General features: G+C 34.0%; 1 protein-coding gene across 1 annotated transcript in view; it reads left to right on the top strand.

Moving 5' to 3' along the window:
• The first annotated feature begins 14 nt into the window (after positions 1-14).
• Positions 15-21,137, top strand: part of LOC106105998 (large neutral amino acids transporter small subunit 1) — a 24,913-nt gene continuing 3,790 nt past the window's right edge. Inside the window, exons 1-5 of the mRNA XM_013286519.1 lie at positions 15-143; positions 12,529-12,769; positions 15,789-15,932; positions 17,412-17,514; positions 18,089-18,214. Of these exons, the coding sequence (XP_013141973.1) occupies positions 142-143; positions 12,529-12,769; positions 15,789-15,932; positions 17,412-17,514; positions 18,089-18,214 (616 nt within the window). The 5' untranslated portion in view covers positions 15-141. The remainder of the gene's footprint in view (positions 144-12,528; positions 12,770-15,788; positions 15,933-17,411; positions 17,515-18,088; positions 18,215-21,137) is intronic.

Here is a 21,137-nt window from a genome sequence, read left to right as displayed (position 1 = left end):
CTGTCTCATTCTAACAAATGGCGCACGGCAGTCTCGCGATCCGTGTTGGCGGGCAAAGTCGCTCGCCTCGAAAAGCGCGGGAATCTTGTGAAGTGTTTTTTTTTTAATTCGATTACGTGAAGTTACGAAAAAGATTTCAAAATGTAAGTCCAAAATTGAATTTTGTTTGATATTATGTCTATGTGCACACGATATTTTTTTTTATTTGACCTATGACATTTAGACATATTATAAGTATTTAATAAATAATATTGCATATTTTAAAAGCCGGATTTAACCTTTTATTGCAAAGAATTTCACGATTATTTATTTCACTACCGCATTTTTTGCCACAGAGTAAAAAGCTCTAAATATAACAAGAAACATCTATTTCCTATCATATTTTCGTCTGAATTATAAATAATTTGATATCAGCCAGCCATAGTCCCTGTAAATGTAAAAAAAAAATAGTGTAATTATAATTAAAGATAACTTCGATCTTACGGTTTTAAGATTGCATCATTTTGATATTTCGCTATCAAAAGTCAATCAAGCTCTAAAACTTGGAACGACTTTATTAAATTCTAATATAAGACGGCCGATCTTCATTCTTGTAGACACGCAATAAATGTCAATCGTTATTTTAATTCATATTTATTAAAGTCAAGTAATCTGGCATTGCAACTGAATACAATGTTGTTTTAAATTATGAATTAAAAATTCATATAATTGTTATCTGAGTATTGAGATTTTTCTTATTGCTTCGCACGGCTTTTAAATTTTTTACACCTGATATTTCTGTCATATAATCTTTGTTGATCTGGGACAAAGAATAATAATCTTATTATTATTTATAAATGCGAATCCATATTATAGATGGATGGATATTTGTTAGAGTATGTAGCCTAAACGGCTTCACAAATCTCTATGAAATTTGGCATAGACGTAAAGGATAGTATGGAAGAACACGTAGGCTACTTATCTTTTTTTGATTCCACGCGGACGAAGTCGCGAGCGAAAGCTAGTTGCATATAAACTTTAACAATCATTTAAGTTTATTCGTATAATATTAGTGTAAATTAAAACAGTACAAATACTTCCTAGAATTAATTATGTACGAAAGTAATTAGGTAATGTTTTGTCAATAAAAGATAAAAATTCTAGGAATATAATCCTAGAATTTTCTAACTAAATGGTCATGAATTATCAAATGATTAGTTATATTATTCTAACATCCATATAAACTTTCGCATTTAAAATATTAATAAAAAAAACGAAAATCCAATCCAACGCAATGTAAAAGAAATTATAAAAAAGATACTGGCAGCTTTGATTTTTTCTTAATTGAATGTTTATGTTATAATCTGTGGAGATTGCATCAGATAGAACACGTGGGCGCATCGATCGCTCCCACCTCCAACCCCTCGTTTGGCGCCACTTGCGTCTTCACGAAAATTCCTACGTCACACGCGTCGAGCGCCCAATATCTTAGTTACTAACGCATTATTAAAAAAACATACACGTGGACTGTTAATGAAAGCTTTTAATCGATGTACAAAAAAATGGTAATCAATATTAGCAGTACAAAATAAGCTTAATTAAAAGTTTTATGTATCGTTAATGACAATCTAACAGATTTTATTGTCTTTGAAAAAGCATAATGATTTGTATTCATTTGGTATACTATTTGCTTAATCTAGAGTCACGTGGTCACTAAGGGAGCTCCATTAAATACATGATGATGTAAATCACGCTTTTTCATTTCCAACGTTTTGATAACTCATATAAGATACTTTTATTATATACTAGTTTACAGCCGCGACTCCGTGCGCGGAATTAAAAAAAAAAACAAAAGTGAGTAGCCTATGTTTTCTTCCAGACTATCCTCTACATCTATACCGAATTTCATCAAAATCCGTCTAGCTGTTTAGGCTACAAACTCTCACAAACATCCATCCTTCTTAACTTTCGCATTTATAATATTACAAAAACAAGTATCCTTATAACAATTATCTTGATTGAAAAATGTAATGTAAAATACAAAACGGTATGCTCAATTTTCCCTTTTTACAATCCCTGGCGAAATTAAACGCTTTCCGAGAATACTGGCTTGTATAAAAACCGGGCAAAATTTAAAACAAGAATGACTGCATGTCTTCGAACTTGTTCTGCCTTCCACGTACGAATGCTTCATTTTGAGGTTACGTTTTTGAAAAAACGTTTGTGATTTATTAAATGTACGGGTAAAGATGATAATGTTAAAAATATTTTCTTTTTCCTCTCTTTCAAAGCCAATGTTTTAAAAAAATATGTTTTCGAGGAACCCATCATTTGTAATTTTTTTATAAACGGACAATGAATAAAACCGTCGGTTAATAACAAGACATTCCTAAAACTACAAAATTTCTTGGTCAATAACAGGAAAAAAATCGTATTTTTCCCTTTAAAAATTCAATACTTGGCAATTCTATTTTGTGTAACGTATGTTTTGCGGTTATTGATAAAGGTTTTTGAATTTATTTTACATTCATATAAGTAACATATATTGTGCCTACGAAAAACCACAAGATTAAGGTTATGATTTATATTATTTATTTAATTTATGATGACTAAAACTAAGACTAAGACTGACCACAGTATAAATGCGAGGAACAATAGAATATTTTAGCGTCTATCAATTATTTTTATAAAGTGGCAAACGGGAGAATGGCCACCTGAATTCGCCCAAAAAGCGAAGCGACCGACCCACAAATGTCTATCAGTTATTACAATCTAATTTTACTAACCTTACTAATATTATAAATGCGAAAATGTAGATGGATTGATGGATGTTTGTCAGACTTTGTAGCCTAAACGGCTGAACGGATTTCGATGAAATTTGGTATAGATGTAGAGGATTGTCTGAAAGAACATATGGGCTTTTGGTTTTTTTTAATTACACGCAGACGGATTCGCGGGCGCAAGCTAGTATAATAAAAAGGACAGATTTCTATTTCTGAATATTTTTATGTTTTGTTTTGTATAACTCAAAAACTTCTGGGTAGATTTAAAAAAAACATTTACCATTAAAAATCTACGTTATCCTTAAGGCTATATTTTTGCTATATTTTACGTGGACGAGGTCGCAAGCAACAGCTAGTTTAATTTAAAATATTTCATCATGATTATAAGCGGTTTTATATGTACTACTCTATATTAAGTTATTGACAAGAAATGAATATGTAAGTTTATTTCCGTGATGTGCGGTTACTTATTGCTTAGACGAGAAGACGGTTAAGTTACGTATGTAATATGCAGTTATGCAACTTTGTATTAAGTTGATATTAAGTAATAATGATAGATCATAATACTTAGTAATTTCAATCCACTGGGAGTATATATTTTTTTAGTTATAAATAAGTTATCAATATATGAAACAAGACGAAAAGTCTGCTTAGGGCTTTCCCTGTCTATGTCAACGCATTCTTATAATTTAATTGTTTATTATGTTCTTCGTGTAAGCTTTAGCTCTACTGCTGTTATGTTTTTTTAACTGAACTACTGACGCAATCCGACCCCCGGAATAATGCTAAACCATTCATCTATCTTTTGAGGTTAAATTGACGCGTGTAAGGTTTGCTATTATGGTTTCTTATTTCGAGGCCAATGGAATTATGTTTAGAATTCTTTTATTTGAAAAATAACGTATATGCGTAATAATTTAAAATGTTTTTATTATTTTTTTATCACCTGTATATGATACGTTATTAGGTATCAATTGCTATGACTATCTATCATAGAGTAAGTAACAAATCTTTTTTTTTAAATTATAGAATGATGCTCGCTATTTCAGCCATCTAGTAAAAAAATGTTTAAGATAAATTGGAAGAAAAATTCATTGAATGGTTGATGTAGTAATTTCCAAATTTTATCCAAAATAGCATTTGTAATATAAGTAAATCAGTATCATTATTTTGTGTTAAAAAGTTAAAAGTTTTCACAATCAAAATGTAGGAAGTAACAAATGAAACTTTCTAACAATTCCTATTGCGGTTTAGAAACAAAACAACCGATTCGATCGTGCTATTCTAAGTTACATTGAAATGACAAAATAGATTTTTTTTTGCGAAACAATCGTAAAAACTTGAATTTACTTTCTAAACAACAGTACAGTTTCAATCAGTTTTTTCATAAATTGGCAGATATTTGACGGTAATTATTGTTAAAACTATTAACTACATACTTTGTATAAATAACATTCGCCTTGAAAAAACTCATAAAGTCATTGTCTTTTTGGATGTGTATTTAAGAATAATATACAAAGAGTAGTTATGTCTAGCTTTCCCCCGCGACTCCGTCCGCATGGAATAAAAAAACAAAAGTAGCCTATGTTTTCTTCCACACTATCCTTTACATCTATACCAAATTTCATCGAAATCCGTTGATCCGTTTGGGCTACTAACTCTAACAAACATCCATCTAAACCTTCGCATTTATAATATTAGTATGTTAGTATGATGGTTAGAATTTTTTATAACCTATACACTGGTTCTCTGTGTATTTATACATTCATTTGGATGTATATATGTTCGTACATTGAACAAAGGAACTTTAAAAGCTTTTTCTCTTTGATGAAACCTAATGTCAAAGTTCACGCCCTTTTTACGAACAACTCCGAATGGTTTCAACTACTTAACAAATGCATTTTCAAAATCTTTGTTCAAAAATGTTTTGTTCTGTTTTTAAAAAACGAACACTTTTTTAAAAATAAAAATCTATGTTTGTAAGGAGATTATTCTAAGAATATTATTTGCACAAAGTGATGTAGAGTTGCCATATTGAAATAAAAACAAAGATCAATAAAAGCACTTTTTTAATATTATTTTTATTACTGTTTCACTTATAAATAAAGCTAGCAAGTACGATTTTAAATATTTTACACTTGTAAACGGTATTTCGTAGTCTTTATTAATTATTTCTTACTAGTTGTTCCCGTGCGGCTTCATAGGCATGAAATTATGAAAATATTATTTTATTGTTTACATGTGTCAAATTATCAATTGCTAATGTCAAAATGATATTGACGATGACAAACCTCGGCAATCTTGCTCCCTTGATGTTGGCAGCAACTTATGGTCTCTTTCCCACATTAGGGTTTTTATCCAAAATATTTATGCCCTATGGCGTTAAAATATAGAGCCTAGTGCGTGACGAAGTGTAGGGCTTTTTATTAAAAAAAGAATTATTCAAAAATATGCTGTAATTGTTGACATCTTAGGCAACAAAGATGTTTATGTTTACGCTTTATTATAATAGTATAGATTATAACGAATTCAACCGCGTACAATTCCTTACTGGTATTTATTTTGTATTGAGGCCGTATCGACGAAGAATTTCAATATGCCTTCCCTTACTACCTTGACCTAAATAAATTCACCCCTGGGGTGGGGGTTGATTGTTCCCATTTAGCTGTCGTTCGCACTGTTGGATTAATATTATTATTACATTTAAGTTATTTTCGCTTTTGTTTGTACATATTTTTTTAAATTAATTACTACGAGGGAAGCTTCCTCTGACGTGGACGTACATGGTGCTTAAATGTAAACTAGTACCATTGATAAATTCTTATTTATTTATTGATGAAACACACAAACTATTCACATAAATTGATAAAAAGGCATTTAATACAAATACAATGTGGTTACATTGCTCACGTCACATTTTTCTCTACATTCGAATTACGTTCCTTAATTACAAACTGTTTTCTATGGCTTTCTTAGCGGCCAGCATGATATTTATTACTTATTGCTTGACCACATGGCAGTCGGTAATCACTTCAGTGATGAACAAAATCGCTTTCCACTTCCTGTCTGTTCTAATGTATGCTTTACCCTTTCAAATTACTGAACAATTTTTTATGCAGTTTTTAAATAAATAGAGTGAATCAAGAGTAATAAGTTTAATGCATACTAATACTATAAAGAGGAAAACTGTGTTTGTTTGTAATTTAATAACTCAAAGATACTGGGCCGATTTCAAAAATTGTTTCACCATTAAAAAGCTACATTGTCAGTGAGTGTGAGAAAGCTAGTGTGTAATATAAGGAATACTGATTTTTTTTAAGTCAATGTGATATCGTAAATAAATACATTTTTGTACGTGCATCAGACGTCCGAAGTTGGGGCGGGTCGTTAGTTCTCTTATAAAAAAACATATTCGTTAAAGAATGTTACAGTTAAGTTAAAAATACGTTTTATCTGACGCAAGGAAGTTTGCGTTGCGTTAGAATGGGACAGTAATTTGCGAAAGATCGTTAGTGTGTCAAGCGCATAATCGAGTGAGGCCTTGGTCTAGAGTAAGGTTCTTTCGACCGGCACGCGAATTCCTCTCACTGTCACAGAACCGGCTAATCGGACACATACTAATTGCCTAATTATGGCAACATTGTACAGATTATATAAATAACTGTTTCTGTGTTGTTGCGATCGGCTTTTGCTTTTTTTGTCTTCGTGAAATTAAAAAACAAAAGTAGCCTATGTGTTCTTAAAGACTTACATCTATGCCAAATTAGGACATCCGTTTAGGTCACTCCTACAAAAACCCATTTAGACTTTCACATTTATAACATTCATAACAAAGTAAGATAAATCACTGTCATTCTTTAAATTATTTTGCTTTTGTTTATTTTTTAATTAAACCTGGCTGACTAAATTCTTTCGATAATCTGAGGAAGAAAAAAGTCATAACTATTTCATACTCGTCTAAATCGTCTGCTAATTACAAGAGGAAAAAATAGCAATGCAACTTAACATGGGCGTTGGAAGGAAGAGTCAAAGGATCCTCTAGAGACGACAAAAATGTAAAATAAATTCATATTTTTTAAGTACGAAATAAACATAACTTTTACCTCTCAAACACTTCAAATACAATTTTGATGATACTTTGAATCAAAGTCACCAATTCCATTAAATCCACTATTTCCTTATTAAAGTAAGGATGGGAAGGGAACTACTAAAACCACAATTCAGATGGAATTGTGGTCCTGAACTAGCTTAACCAACATAAAAAAATGTATACCATCTCATTAGTATTCATGTCAGAGAATTAATCCCCCATATTTTTTAACCTATTCCGGATTTGACCATTTTAATAATAACCCCTCTTATATAGCTATTTAGATTATCGCTGGTAACGTGTAAAGAAACAAACACAAGCCAACATTTTTATGGGCTGACTAGCTGTTCTCGTGCGATTTCATCCGCTTAAAATGATGATAATTTGATTTTATTGTTTACTTTTGTCAAATTATTAATAGCAAATGTCAAAATGACATGACTTGACAAACCTTGGCAATCCAGCTTTCTTTATGTTGGCAGCAACTTATGGTCTCTTTCCCACATTAAAGTTTCTACCCAAAATAGCATACCCTATAAGTTTAATGGCGTGAAAATATATAGCCTAAACCGTGACGTAAGTGTAGGGCTTTTTATTAAAAAAAGAATTATTCAAAAATATGCTGTAATTGCTGACATTTTAGGCAACAAAGAAATGTGTGTTTACGCTTTATTATAATAAGTATAGATGTTCGCCTTGAGAGTTCTCTACACCGAACCCAACAGATTTGAAGTGTGCAATTCCTTTGTCGGTGAAAGTAATCACGATATTGAAAGGCCAAAGTAATTTATATTAGCACATCTATTATTAAAGTTCTGTTTGATGGCCTTATGTTTTACGCAATTGTACCAAAAAACGGCCCTTAGTGTCCAATAATGTACACCCTAAAATAAACTACGAGCAACTGTCATGTCTCTGAGTATTGTGATATTCAAGTACAGTATAACCTCGATAACTTCAAAAAATAATATGTTCCCTTCCCATCAGAGCATAAAACCTCTACGACATAGACCCTTGATAACTTAAAACCTGTACAAATTAAAATTTTTTGTGTTTCCTTTGGACTCTAACTTATCGAGGTTTTATTTTATATCATAAGGTGGCAAACGAGTAAGCGGCCACCTGAATCCGTCAAAATGGCGAAGCGACCGCTGCCCTTATCCGACGGAGGAGGAGACGCACATATAGAGGATATTTCCCTATGCATCTCTCGAGGATACTTCCTATGCATCTCCCCACTTCCCCTTCCCATCCTCTCCTTATGAGAAAAGGGTGGTAAAGAGAAAGGGACTTAATTTAGGCCTCCGGCACCACACTCATCAGACGAAACAAAGAATTGTTTCCATTTCACGCCTGTCTTCTGTGTGGTTGTGGTATTACACCGGACGTGCCGGCCCTGCAGTGCTAAGATGTTAAAGCGGGCACTACCACTGTTATCGAGGTTTACTGTATAATATAAAAAAAACGTTTTGTTATCTGGATATTAAGGCAATAATATTTTAGAGAAGACGCGCGCTTTTAACAAAACTATCGCATAACTGTTGTGCGATTGTCGATTGTTTCTCAGCCAATTCAACTGTTTAGTTACAAAACTAAAAATCGAGTAGAGTGTATTTCAGATAAGGAATCAAAGCGAGACTAAACAGTTATGCGATAGTTTAGTCAAAGCGCTCAGCCAAATAATTTATACGTCACAGTTTTTTTTAATAAGTAAATTCTCAAATAATTAGTGATAACTCAATTATTTCTTGATAGTGTCGACATTCGCTGACGCATGATTCCCGCCATTTCTGACAGTTGACAGGTCATTGAACCACAGATAATATTGTCCTCGTTATTCATATCAAAATATTTATATTTACAATACATTTTGGGTATATACAGTATGTATTTCAGCTTAAACGTATACACGCCGAGTTATTGGTTGCTAAGGGGCACCTCTTAGGATCTGAATTAAGAGTGATTCATGGTTGTAATGTATACATCTTACTTCTAACTTTGAGACTAATATTATAAATGCGAAAGTTTAGATGGATGGATGTTTGTTAAAGCTTGTAGACTAAACGGCTGAACGGTTTTCGATGAAATTTGGTATAAATGTAGAGTATGGTCTGAAAGAACACATAGGCTACTTAGTTTTTTTAATTCCACGCGGACAAAGGAGGACGCGGGCGAAAGCTAGTAATATTATAAATGCGAAAGTTTAGATGGATGGATGTTTGTTAGAGTTTGTAGACTAAACGGCTGAACGGATTTCGATGATTTGGTCTAAATGCAAAGGATAGTCTGGAAGAACACATAGGTTACTTACTTTTGTATTGTTTATTTCCTCGCGAACGGAGTCGCGGGCGAAAGCTAGTGTATAATATACAAGAGAAATACTGATTTTAGAGGTTTCTAATAATGTGAATAAACACATTTTCGTATCAGCATTGAACCCGTGTGAAACCGGCGCGGGACACTAGTAAACATCTATTGACACGGTTGACCTCTCTGATAACATTATCACCAAGTTGAATAAAATCACGTTTGGTACAAATGATCTTGACTTCCGTTACTTCACTATGTGTTAAAGTAATCTCTGTTTACCCCTATATGCTACGGGCGTGAACTTACGGTGCTTATTAACGTTGTAAGCAGGCAGTCGGTAAATAATGTTACGGGGAAAGCGAGCGACGATCCATTAATAAATTTAAAACAGTTTTACATTTAAAGAATCTAGCAATAAAATATAGCCTATATATAAAGCCGGAGGCCTAATTTAAGTCCCTTTCTCTTTACCACGGGAAAGAAAAGTGGATTTGACGGTGGAGGAGAAGCATAGGAAGGGGCAATATCCTCTTTATGTGGGTCTCCTCCTTTGTCGGATAAGGGTACGCAACGCATCTGCAATTACGGATGTCTATGGGCAGCGATCGCTTCATTATTTTGGCGGATTCAGGTGGCCGCTTGCTCGTTTGCCGCCTTATGTTATAAAAAAAAATATCACTTAGTAATAATGTAGCTTCCCAATGGTGAAAGATTTTTGAAATCAGTCCATTAATTTGTTTATTCGTTCCATACAAAAATACAAATCTTTCCTCTTTCTAATGTTATTAGTAGAAATTACATCGACCAATGAGAGACTGCTGTGATGATGTGCGATTGTCGATTTCTTAGCCAATTTAACTGTTTAGCACAACTAAAAATCGAGTATTGCTTCCATAAGCTCATAGGAATCAAAGCGAGACTTAAACGTTGTGCGATAGTTTAATCGTAGGTGTGCGCGCGCTTTAATAAAACAGTGGTTAATTATATCAGTAGGGTCCTTCAAATCTTAAATAGCTTGTTAACGATGCATCGGTAAGGCCGCAAGGTCAATAAAGTAAGAGATATAAAGTAATAAAATGAAATGTATTTACATGTAAATGATAACAATGTAAGTAACTAGCTGTCGCCCGCGACTCATTCCGCGTGGAATTAAAAAAAAAAAACAAAAGTGAGTAGCCTATGTGTTCTTCCAGAGTATCCTCTAGATCTATTTTTTTATAATACAAGGTGGCAAACGAGCAAGCGGCCACCTGAATCCTCCGAAATGGAAAGCGACCGCTGCCTATAAACATCCGCAATTACAGATGCGTTTCCTACCCTTAATTGACGGAGGAGGAGACGCACATAAAGAGGACATTTCCCTTTCCTATGCGTCTCCTCCACCGTCAAATCCACTTTTCCTTCCCATCCTTTCCTCTTAAGAAAAGGATGGAAAGGGAAAGAGACTAAAATTAGGCCTCCGGCGCCACACTCATCAGACGAAACAGGGAATTGCTTCCATTTCACGCCTGTCTTCTGTGTGGTCGTGTTACACCGGGCGTGCCGGCCTATTCGTGCTAAGTCGTTTAAGCAGGCACTACCACTGTTAAATTTCGAACAACAGTTCTCGATGAAATCTATTCTAAATTTCATCGAGATCCGTTCAGCATTTTAGGCTGCAAGTCTACAATAACTGACAGCCGACACTCTGTTACATTCAATCCTACTAATATTATAAATGCGAAAGTTTAGATGGATGGATTCGGTTAATGCTCTTTCTATCGTAAACACTTTTGAATTGAAATGTACAAAAAAAGTTTATTCACAGTTTCTTTCAAGATTCAAAGAATGGCAACAATGTTTAAAAAACTTCATGCTTCGCTTAATTTTGAGACGAGTTTTTTTCATAAACTTTAAGGAAATGAGGCTTCGGATACTTAGTTTTTTTTCCGTGAATGTAAAAATTGTCCCATTTTCTGAAACTGAAATAACTGTCTAAAGTATTGTTAAGAAGTACTATGCTCCTATTTTAAACAACTGCATTTTTTTTAACATTAACTAGTAGTTACCCGCGACATCGTTCCCGTGGAAAAACAAAAGACTATGTGTTCTTCCAGAATATCCTCTACATCTATACCAAATTTCAGTCGTTTAAGCTACGAAGTCTAACAAACATCTAAACTTTCGCATTTTTATTAGTATGCTTTTAACTTATAGATTACTGTCCAATTTTAACGTAAGTAATGACCTAGAAATCTCGTTTTGTAATTACTAAAAAAGTGTGTGAGAAAGTGATGTAAATTTAGTTCCCAGACATCTTTTGTACAGCTTCAAAAGCTGTTAACCGGTATTATACATACAGACTTCAATGAGGGTCCACAATGTGCAATGTCCTGTTCTTACAAGGGCTAATAAAACGTAACCTAAGAGAACAAGGTCATATGTCTACCAAAAGATGGCGTTATTAGCATTGATCGCTTTTCTCGATTATTCCCAACCGTCACAGCGCTCTGTCCCCACGTGAGAATAAAAAGTTTCATCCGTCGCACCTTTTAGTTCCACTATCACCAATAAGGTGACAGATGGAACGTTATGAAATGAAAAAATTGTAACCGTCCCGTAATCGCAAAAGGTGGGACGGATGAACCTTTTTATTCTCATCTGTCCTCACGCGGGATTGTAATTTATCTGCGAGTAACATGAGCTATGTACTTTATTATTTTTAATTTCACGCGGACGAAGTCGCTAGCAACAGCTAGTTATCAATAATAATTAATCATATAACATTATCGATCTTTAGTAAAAAGCATTAACTTGTCTTTGTCTTTAAAACTGAAATAAAAATATATATGGGTACTGCGCCATTTTAAATATGACTGCCAACTACTATGTAGCGTGGAAACCAAGATTCATTTAAAATTGAATGTGTATTGTGTGGTTTTTTATGTTTGATATTTTTTATTAAATCAGAAAGAGGAATAGCGTTTTATACACATATGAGTAGTCGACAGTAAGAAGAGATTTATTTATTGCGAGTGGACGTGGTCTAATCCTATTAGAGGCCTTAGCCGATGGAAATGGGACATCCTAATAGAATAATAACCTCCTTACAGCTAATAAAGATTTTATACAGTACCTAAATATTATTTTTTACTTAAATTAGCTTTTAATTTCTTATAACAGACTCTTGGAAAAATGTTTATTAAATTTTCTGTCATTGAAAAATATGACAACGCCATCTATCGGGTTCAAAAATGTTTATTGACAGCCAGATTAAAAACGTTTAGAAAGTTGCAAAAATTCTGTGTTAATTAATGATGAAGAAAATAAAACGCTTAAAAACAACTGACTTACTAAATTTTTAACCTATAACTATTTCTTTATCAGGTCTCCAAAGAAAGGAACGGAAGAATGCGACAAGGAAGCTCTGAAGATTGAAGCGCCTGAAGAAGGGGAAAAAGATGGCGGCGCATTGGAAGCTAAAATGTCGCTACTTAATGGAATCACTGTTATTGTTGGTTCTATTATTGGTAGCGGCATTTTTGTGTCCCCCACTGGAGTACTGAAGCACACAGGATCTGTCAATGCTAGTCTTCTTGTATGGATTGCTTCTGGAATATTCAGTATGGTGAGTGAACAGTTTAAAACATTTTAAAAGTTATTTTTTTATCGATTCACTAGCTGTTCCCGTGCGACTTCATCCGCATGAAATTATGAAAATTTTATTTTATTGTTTACATTTGGCAAATTATCAATTGCAAATGTCAAAATGACATGACATGACAAATTTTGGCAACCTTTCTTTCTCGATGTTGGCAGCAACTTATGGTCTCTTTCCCACATTAGGATTTTTATCCAAAACGTTTACCCCTAAGTTTAATCGCGTGAAAATATATAGTCTAAAGCGTGAAGTAAGTGTAGGGCTTTTCATTAACGAAAGAATTATTCATAAAATGTGCTGTAATTACTAACATCTTAGGCAACAAAGAAATGTGTGTTTACGCTTTATTATAATAGTATAGATTACTGATTATTCTTGATTGGATTAAAAAATAAACAGTTCTGTAATATTTTTTCTCATTTCATATCTTTAATGTCAACCTTTGCCGTTATTAAAAAAACAAATGTCATGGTCATATTCGGCCATTTAGAAATCTCGGTATAGTCTTTGGTCAAGCTCTAGAGAAAGGTTACAGATTCACAAAGTTTACGTGACTGTTATCAGATAATATAAATTAACAATTCATATTTAATAGTCTAATAGTTAACATAAATTATAACTCTATTTTGCTTTGTTAAAAACGATAGGAATCCTTATTTAAATATTAATCAGGAACGATTACTGAACGCAGTAATTATCTAAAACTCGTGACAGTTTATAATGGCGTGGATTGGATCTACACTGCTGGACACTATAAGCGTTTTGTTCTTATATCCAGCATCCTATTAAGCGATTTCTACTGTTAATAATCTTTCCAATTGTTGTTTTTCAATTTAATTTAATTGCAAAGTCATTTATAACGAAAATATTGTCCTAGAGATTAAGCTATCCTTCTATCTATATCTATACTATTATAATAAAGCGTAAACACACACTTCTTTGTTACCTAAAATGTCGGCAATTACAGTATATTTTTGAATAACTCTTTTTTTTAATAAAAATCTATACACTTTCGTCACGCTTTAGGCTATATGTTTTCACGCCATTAAACTTAGGAGTAAATATTTTGGATTAAAATCCTAATGTGGGAAAGAGACCATAAGTTTATGCCAACATCAACGAAACAAGGTTGCTATGGTTTGACATCATGTAATGTCATTTTGACATTTGCAATTAATAATTTAACAAATGTAAACAATAAAATCAAATTTTTATAACTTTATACGGATGAAGTCGCATGGGAACAGCTAGTAAAATATACAAGAGCTTTGTCAAGTCAAGCAAATTGATTAGGTCCCAAGAGTGAAGCATAAATTTTACCCAAGAGCTTATTTTACGACGTCATCAACTGTATTTCGTTCATTAATTTTTCTTGTCCAATCATATTAGATTTTAAAATCCTTATCCGATCTGACTTCGTTTAAAAAATAGCGCGAGCACATCTACCAAACTATCGCACAACTGTTTAGTCACGCATTTATTCCTATATTCTTATATGGAAGTGCGAACACTACTCGTTTTTTTTGTTCTTGAAAATAGTTGAATTGCTTGAGAAACAATCGACAACCGCACAACTGTTGTGTGAGTTTACTTAAAGGTTTTTTTTTATACTATAATGTGGCAAACGAGCAAGTAGCCACCTGAATCCACCGAAATGGAAAGCGACCGCTGCCCATAGACATTCGCAAATGCAGATGCGTTGCCTGCCCTTCATTGACAGAAGAGGAGACGCACATAAAGCGGACATTTCCCCTTCCTATGCGTCTCCTCCACCGTCAAATCCACTTTTCCCTCCCATCCTTTCCTCTTAAGAAAAGGGTGAAAAGAGAAAGGAACTAAAATTAGGCCTCCGGCATCACACTCATCAGACGAAACGCGGAATTGCTTCCACCTCACGCATGTTTTCTGTGTGGTCGTGGTATTGCACCGGGCGAGCCAGCCCTGCAGTGCGAATATGTTAAAGCGGGCACTACCACTGTTAAAGGTATCCGCCCGCTCTAAATAAAACGTTGAGATTAGTATAAGTAAACTTAGATTGTGTAAGAGAAGTATTTAAAAAAGAGTTAATCGAAATATGATAGCTAATAGTATGGAAGAGTCGATACTACGATTCAGAGCGGACGCACATCATCTTCAAAACTTTGGCAATACTGTTGTGCGATTGTCGATTGTTTCCCAATCAATTCAACTGTTCAGTTGCACTAAAAATCGAGTAGTGTGCAAACCTTTATATAAACTCATAGGAATCAAATCGAGATTAATTAGATTCTTAGTCGAAGGTGAATGCGCACTTTTAAGAGACAAACTCCACGAGACAATTACTGATGCAATAATAATGATTGTTCCAACAAATCGTTAGTTTTATTGAAAGTACAGTCAAATGAGTCCAATAATCAACATCTGTTTATTAATCATGTCAATAACAAAAGCAATATCTGGTCACATGGCCTGCGATGTTATTATTTGAGATAAAATAACTGATCTTTGCGCCTTGACCACTAATTATGCAACTTTTACTCGTTTTATCAACAGATAATGAAGATTCCATGTTGCCAAAACAATAAATCAAGTAAACATATTATAGTCTGTTCCAAATTCAAATGTTTTGTAAAAGAATATTACAAATGGTATTCTAAACGACTTTAAGCTAAGTTCACACTTGGATAGTATGCAGGGCGTGGATAGTATGGACTCACTGGCGCCAGCTAGTGTTCACATTATGCCAGTGGAATACCAGTATAGTTATTATACGTTAATTACCAACTGTACTAACCAACTGTGAGTCAGGCAATAACCCATGTTAAAAATCTGTCGTTTAAGATTTTTTTGTAATTTATTTACAATGAAATAAATTCTCACATATTTAATGTTTTACTTACACTGCATAATTAACTTATACCATTAAGTTTAGTACATTTTAACCACGTAGGAAATAATCAATTTAAGTATATATCTCTTGTTTAATTATTAAACCTGTCTACCCCAGATCGGTGCATACTGCTACGCGGAGTTGGGTACAATGATAAAACTGAGTGGCGCAGACTACGCATACATCATGGAGACTTTTGGACCTTTTGCGGCCTTCATCCGTCTCTGGATAGAGTGCATGATAGTCCGGCCCTGCTCACAGGTAACTATAACTCACTAGCTGTTGCTCGCGACTATATCCGCGTGAATTTAACAAATACTCACAGATAAATAACCTTTCTAAAAGTGAAAGAATTTTTAAAATCTTCCCAGTAGTTTTTGAGTTATTTCAATACATACAAAAATATAATTCTTTCCTCTTTAATTAGTATAGATGTACTGTACACCTTGCTAGTATAGTTGTTTCAGTCAATAAGTGCCAGTGAGTTGAAACAGTCTATGACTGGCTTGTGCAACTGTCTTACTGTCTTAACCAAGTGTGGTCCAACCATTATACAGTAATGCAAATCTATACTCCACTTCCGCGACTAGCTGCAGTACCAAAATTATTAGTTGCAACTTCTCATAAACCCGTAATGGAAAATGGTTCTAAGGGGAAAGCGTCTACGACATGATTTGACAAAATTAATACATCGTCCTTTTCATTCTCATAAAGATTAAAAGAGATGGGTAAAGAGTGATACTAGGAACAACTATTTTATTCCAATAAAAGGCGATGTTTGATTAAACTCTATAAATAGAGATATTGACAGTAAATGGATTTCTTTTATTGTCTGATTCCATCGAGATATTGCCTTCTCCCAGGGTGGTCCTGTATTGAATGTAAAGAGAGGATTTAACTCTTTTTATAGGTTTGAATAAAGTTTGATTTGTTATTACGATATTACCATTCGTATAAAGTGCGTCGGTGGCTCAGTGGTTTAAGCACTTGACTTGTAATCTACAGGTCTTGGGTTCGAATCCCGCCATGTACCAATGTGATTTTCGATTTTTCGAATTTTCATATGTAAATGATTCCCTCGACATTTTTACGGTGAAGGAAAACGTGATGCAACCTGCACATATCGGCGAAGAAATTCAAAGATATGTGTGAAGTCAACCAACCCGCACTGAGCCAGCGTGGTTGACTTTTGCCTAGTCACCGCTAACTTAGGGTAGGCTCCGAGCCCCTCGGTGGGGACGTATAGTGAGCTGGTGATGATTCGTATAATACGTTTAAAAATAAAATTGGTAAAGGTTTTATAAAATGAAGATAAGTAACCTATCAATTACATTTATAACAGTGCTAATATATAGTGTTACGTCCTTGGTCTGTTAAAAACTCGTAGAAATGTAGATTTTAATTAAAAAAATACTGATATAAAAATGTTAAACCCTGAAATTATCTGTTTCAAAAATATCTAAGGTCCTATCACGATAACTTACGGAGTATTTGTAACGTAATCGATTTTGTATGAGACCAACGTTACGTCAGATAGCGGTGACCTTCAATGTCGTTATTTTCTCGCTTTTCGGCTCCCTATTCTACTTTCTTCAAATATATTTTATGCATTCATATTTGGAAAGTATAAATGTAGAGAACAACCAGAGTTGACTCTACGGGAGTATAATAAGGAGGAAGATGATGATGATGGTGGTGATGATGATGATGATGATGATGAAATGTTAATGATCTTACCAGGCAATAGTCGCACTGACGTTCAGTGTATACGTACTGAAGCCGATATTCCCGGAGTGCGACCCGCCAGAGGACGCTACTAGACTGTTAGCGGCGTGTTGCATATGTAAGTACCACACGACCACAATAACATGATACTTTCGAACTATGTTGTAAACATAACAAATAGAAACACCGTTGAACGGTTGACGCAATTCGTTTGTAAAGCTAAATACATTTTAAAATGCAAGATTTCACTACTTCACTAATAATGTAGCTCGCGACTTCGTTCGCGTAAAATATAGCTTATGTCACTCAGTGAAATCGTACCTTTTTGATGAAAGAATTTTTGAAATCGGCCCAGTAGTTTTTGAGTTACTTCAATACATATAAAAATTCAAAAATCCAAATCTTTCTTCTTAAAAAGTATTATTATGGAAATCACGTCATGTAACTTGTGCGTAGAAGCTTTGCTGGTCTATGACGTCACGTATTAAACATGAGGGGAGTCATAGTAAACATGCTACAAAATTCACTGGCATTTCTGTCTCAATCTCTCTTGCCGAGCCTTTATAAAGTTTGAATTGTATTATAGTACAGATTGGTTGAATTTTCTGTCAGTCTTATATGTGAGCCGAGCCTTTATAAAGTTTGAATTGCATTATACCTTGATTGAAAACTATTCCTTGTGTAATGTATAGTACTGCTGACGTTTGTAAACTGCTGGTCGGTGCGCGCGGCGACCCGCGTCCAAGATTGGTTCACTTACGCCAAGCTGCTTGCTCTCTTCATCATCATTGCTGCCGGTGTCTACCAGCTCTGCAGGGGTAAGTTAAGTCTAAGTTGTCTACTTAGAGCGTCCGCACACCTGAAATTAAACTATATTAAAAATTGTTGTCTCGATTTGATTCCTATGCGCTTATAGGTGGACACTACTCGATTTATAGGGCATCTAAATAGTTCAATTGGTTGCGAAATGAACAATCGTACAGTTGTGCGATAATTTAGTTAAAGATGTGCGTCCGCTCTAACTGGAAACAATTATCTATCTATACATGTAATAAAATTATGTATGTATCGAATGAAATAACATTTTTCTTAGACATAACAACCAATTTTTCAGGCCGCGTTTTTCTAAGCATATAGTAATATAGTGTTTTTCAAACTTAATGGTATATAGTTTCTCAAAAAACGTATAATAACAATAACAACCTAAAATTAGGTTACTCCAGTTGACTTGCCTAGTACCACCTACTAGATAATTCCGAGCGGTCGTAAACTTTGACTCTTTTAATAATAAACCTTTTAGACATCCTAAGTCTTTTTTCACTGACCGATTAGTCCCTGACGAATTTTATTAGCAATTAACCAATCTACAAGCAATTATACCACTTCTTTGTTGCCTAAGATGTCAGCAATTACAGCATATTTTGGAATCATTCTTTTCTTAATAAAAAGCCCTACACTTGCGTGACGCTTTAGGCTATATCTTTTAACGCCATTTAACTTAGGGGGTAAATATTTTGGATAAAAACCCTAATATGGGAATAAGACCATAAGTTGCTGCCAACATCAAGGAAACAAGGTTGCCATAGTAAGGTAATTTGTACTTTGACATTTGCAATTAAGAATTTGACTAATACAAATAATAAATTTATAATTTCATGCGGATGAAGTCGTACGGGAACAGCTAGTATTAAATAAATTAATGCTATAACTGATTAATCGGTTTATTGCCTCAAAAAAAAACGTGTAGAAATTATTATAATCAATACGAAATAAATGGGACAATAACCTGACAATTCGTGCTGCACTGTTCTCGTTACATAATATAATGTGATAAAAAGAAAAAAAAACGGTTTGTGCACTCTGGCTCATTTTGGACCGACTTCCCAAAAGAAGGTGGTATTCAATTCGTCTGTATATTTTTTTACCTGTTATATTGAATTTGAGAATAATCTTACTTCTTACTTCATACTAATATTATAAATGCGAAAGTTTAGATGGATGTTTGTTAGAGTTTGTAGCCTAAACGGCTCAACGAATTTCGATGAAATGGTATAGATGTAGAGGATAGCCTGGAAGAACACATACTCACTTTTGTTTTTATTCATTCCACGCGGAGTCGCGGGCGCAAACTACTAATCATATAAATAAATAAGTTTAACAATAGTAATAAAATTCCAATGTTAATAAAAATACTATTATCTCAATGTTAATTGATCATGGAATTTCTTTACAAATTATAGCCGGCAAAAATCTATTTTTTTAATATAAGGTGGCAAACGAGCAAGCGGCCACCTCAATCCACCGAAATGGAAAGCGACCGCTGCCCATAAACATCGGCAATTGCAGACGCGTTGCCTACCCTTCATTGACGGAGGAGACGCACATAAAGAGGACATTTCCCCTTCCTATGCGTCTCTTCCACCGTCAAATCCACTTTTCCTTCCAATCCTCTCCTCATAAGAAAATGTTGGAATAGGAAAGAGATTAAAATTAGGCCTCCGGCACCACACTCATCAGACGAAACACGGAATTGCTTCCACTTGACGCCTGTCTTCTATGTGGTCGTGGTATTACACCGGGCGAGCCGGCCTATTCGTGCGAAGATGTTAAACCTTGTTAAACTATAATAATCGTAAAAAAAATTACGATTAGTGTAATTTAACAAGAAACTAGACTAAATAAAATGTTCATATACAACTTTATAGTAAAAACTGCCTTTGGTAAGAACGTAGTAACCTTCTTTGACCTTCAATTCTTTATTTGAAGAGCTGTTTTTGTTCTCAATGTATATCTTTTAAATATTGACTTAATATATTGACTATTTTATGTAGGTCATACTGTATAATAACTGGTTTTAAAATCAGTTTTTTTTTAAAAACTTTTTTTTTTCAAGGAATTTTCAGTCCTATTTTGTCTGCAGAAGTAAATCCCTTTTAGATTTTTTTCCTATAAGATGGAAAAACCTCGTTAATGAAATGTCACCCACAGATGTCGCGGAAATCGTTTCCTTGAGGACACGAACCAATTTAAATCGCAAATAACTCCTTTATGCGTCCGCCATCGAGTGGCTTCATTATAAATCTAGCTTTGAACTACAGAATAAAAATAAAAATACAATCTATGCATCAGAAAGGTCGTATAGGTTATTTGTTTTGTGTAAAATTGTAATTGATGGTAGGGCAAGTGTTCAACATTGCCCCACCGAGACTATACCCGTCTTAGTTAGGTTATAACATCGTTTACTTGAACATTATGTAAATAAACTGACGCATGTAATGGTCAAATATTGTACAATAAATTGGTGGACGCATCAGCCGGCCGGACACTTGATTGTGGAGCATTTCACGGGAATATTAAATAATACGATGCAACCAGACCGCGCCGGATTGTCGCAATCATTCCATAAGGAATGAACGCCGACGCACTAAAGGTATCTACATACTGTTGCCGTGTTTATACTGAGCGTATAAAAACATTAATAGGCCACTTGTATTTATTAAAAAAAATTGACAATCGTATTTCAATACAAGAGTTATTTATGGCATTGGAATTAAGGTTATAAAATGACACTTTCAATTTCGAATGCGTTTCAAATAATTGTCCGCCATGTTGTGATGTCATAGCTGTCAAATTAAATTCGTCAGAATTTGTAAAAAACGTATTATACTTTCATAATTCACGATGATTTTTATTTAAATTGATAAATAGTTTATTGAATTCTAATGAATAATTTTTGTGATC

Source organism: Papilio polytes, unplaced genomic scaffold (genome assembly GCF_000836215.1).
Source record: "Papilio polytes unplaced genomic scaffold, Ppol_1.0 DF822622.1, whole genome shotgun sequence".
NCBI lineage: Eukaryota > Metazoa > Arthropoda > Insecta > Lepidoptera > Papilionidae > Papilio > Papilio polytes.
The sequence above is the reverse complement of the archived record's forward strand: the minus strand, read 5'-3'. Positions and strand labels throughout refer to the sequence as shown.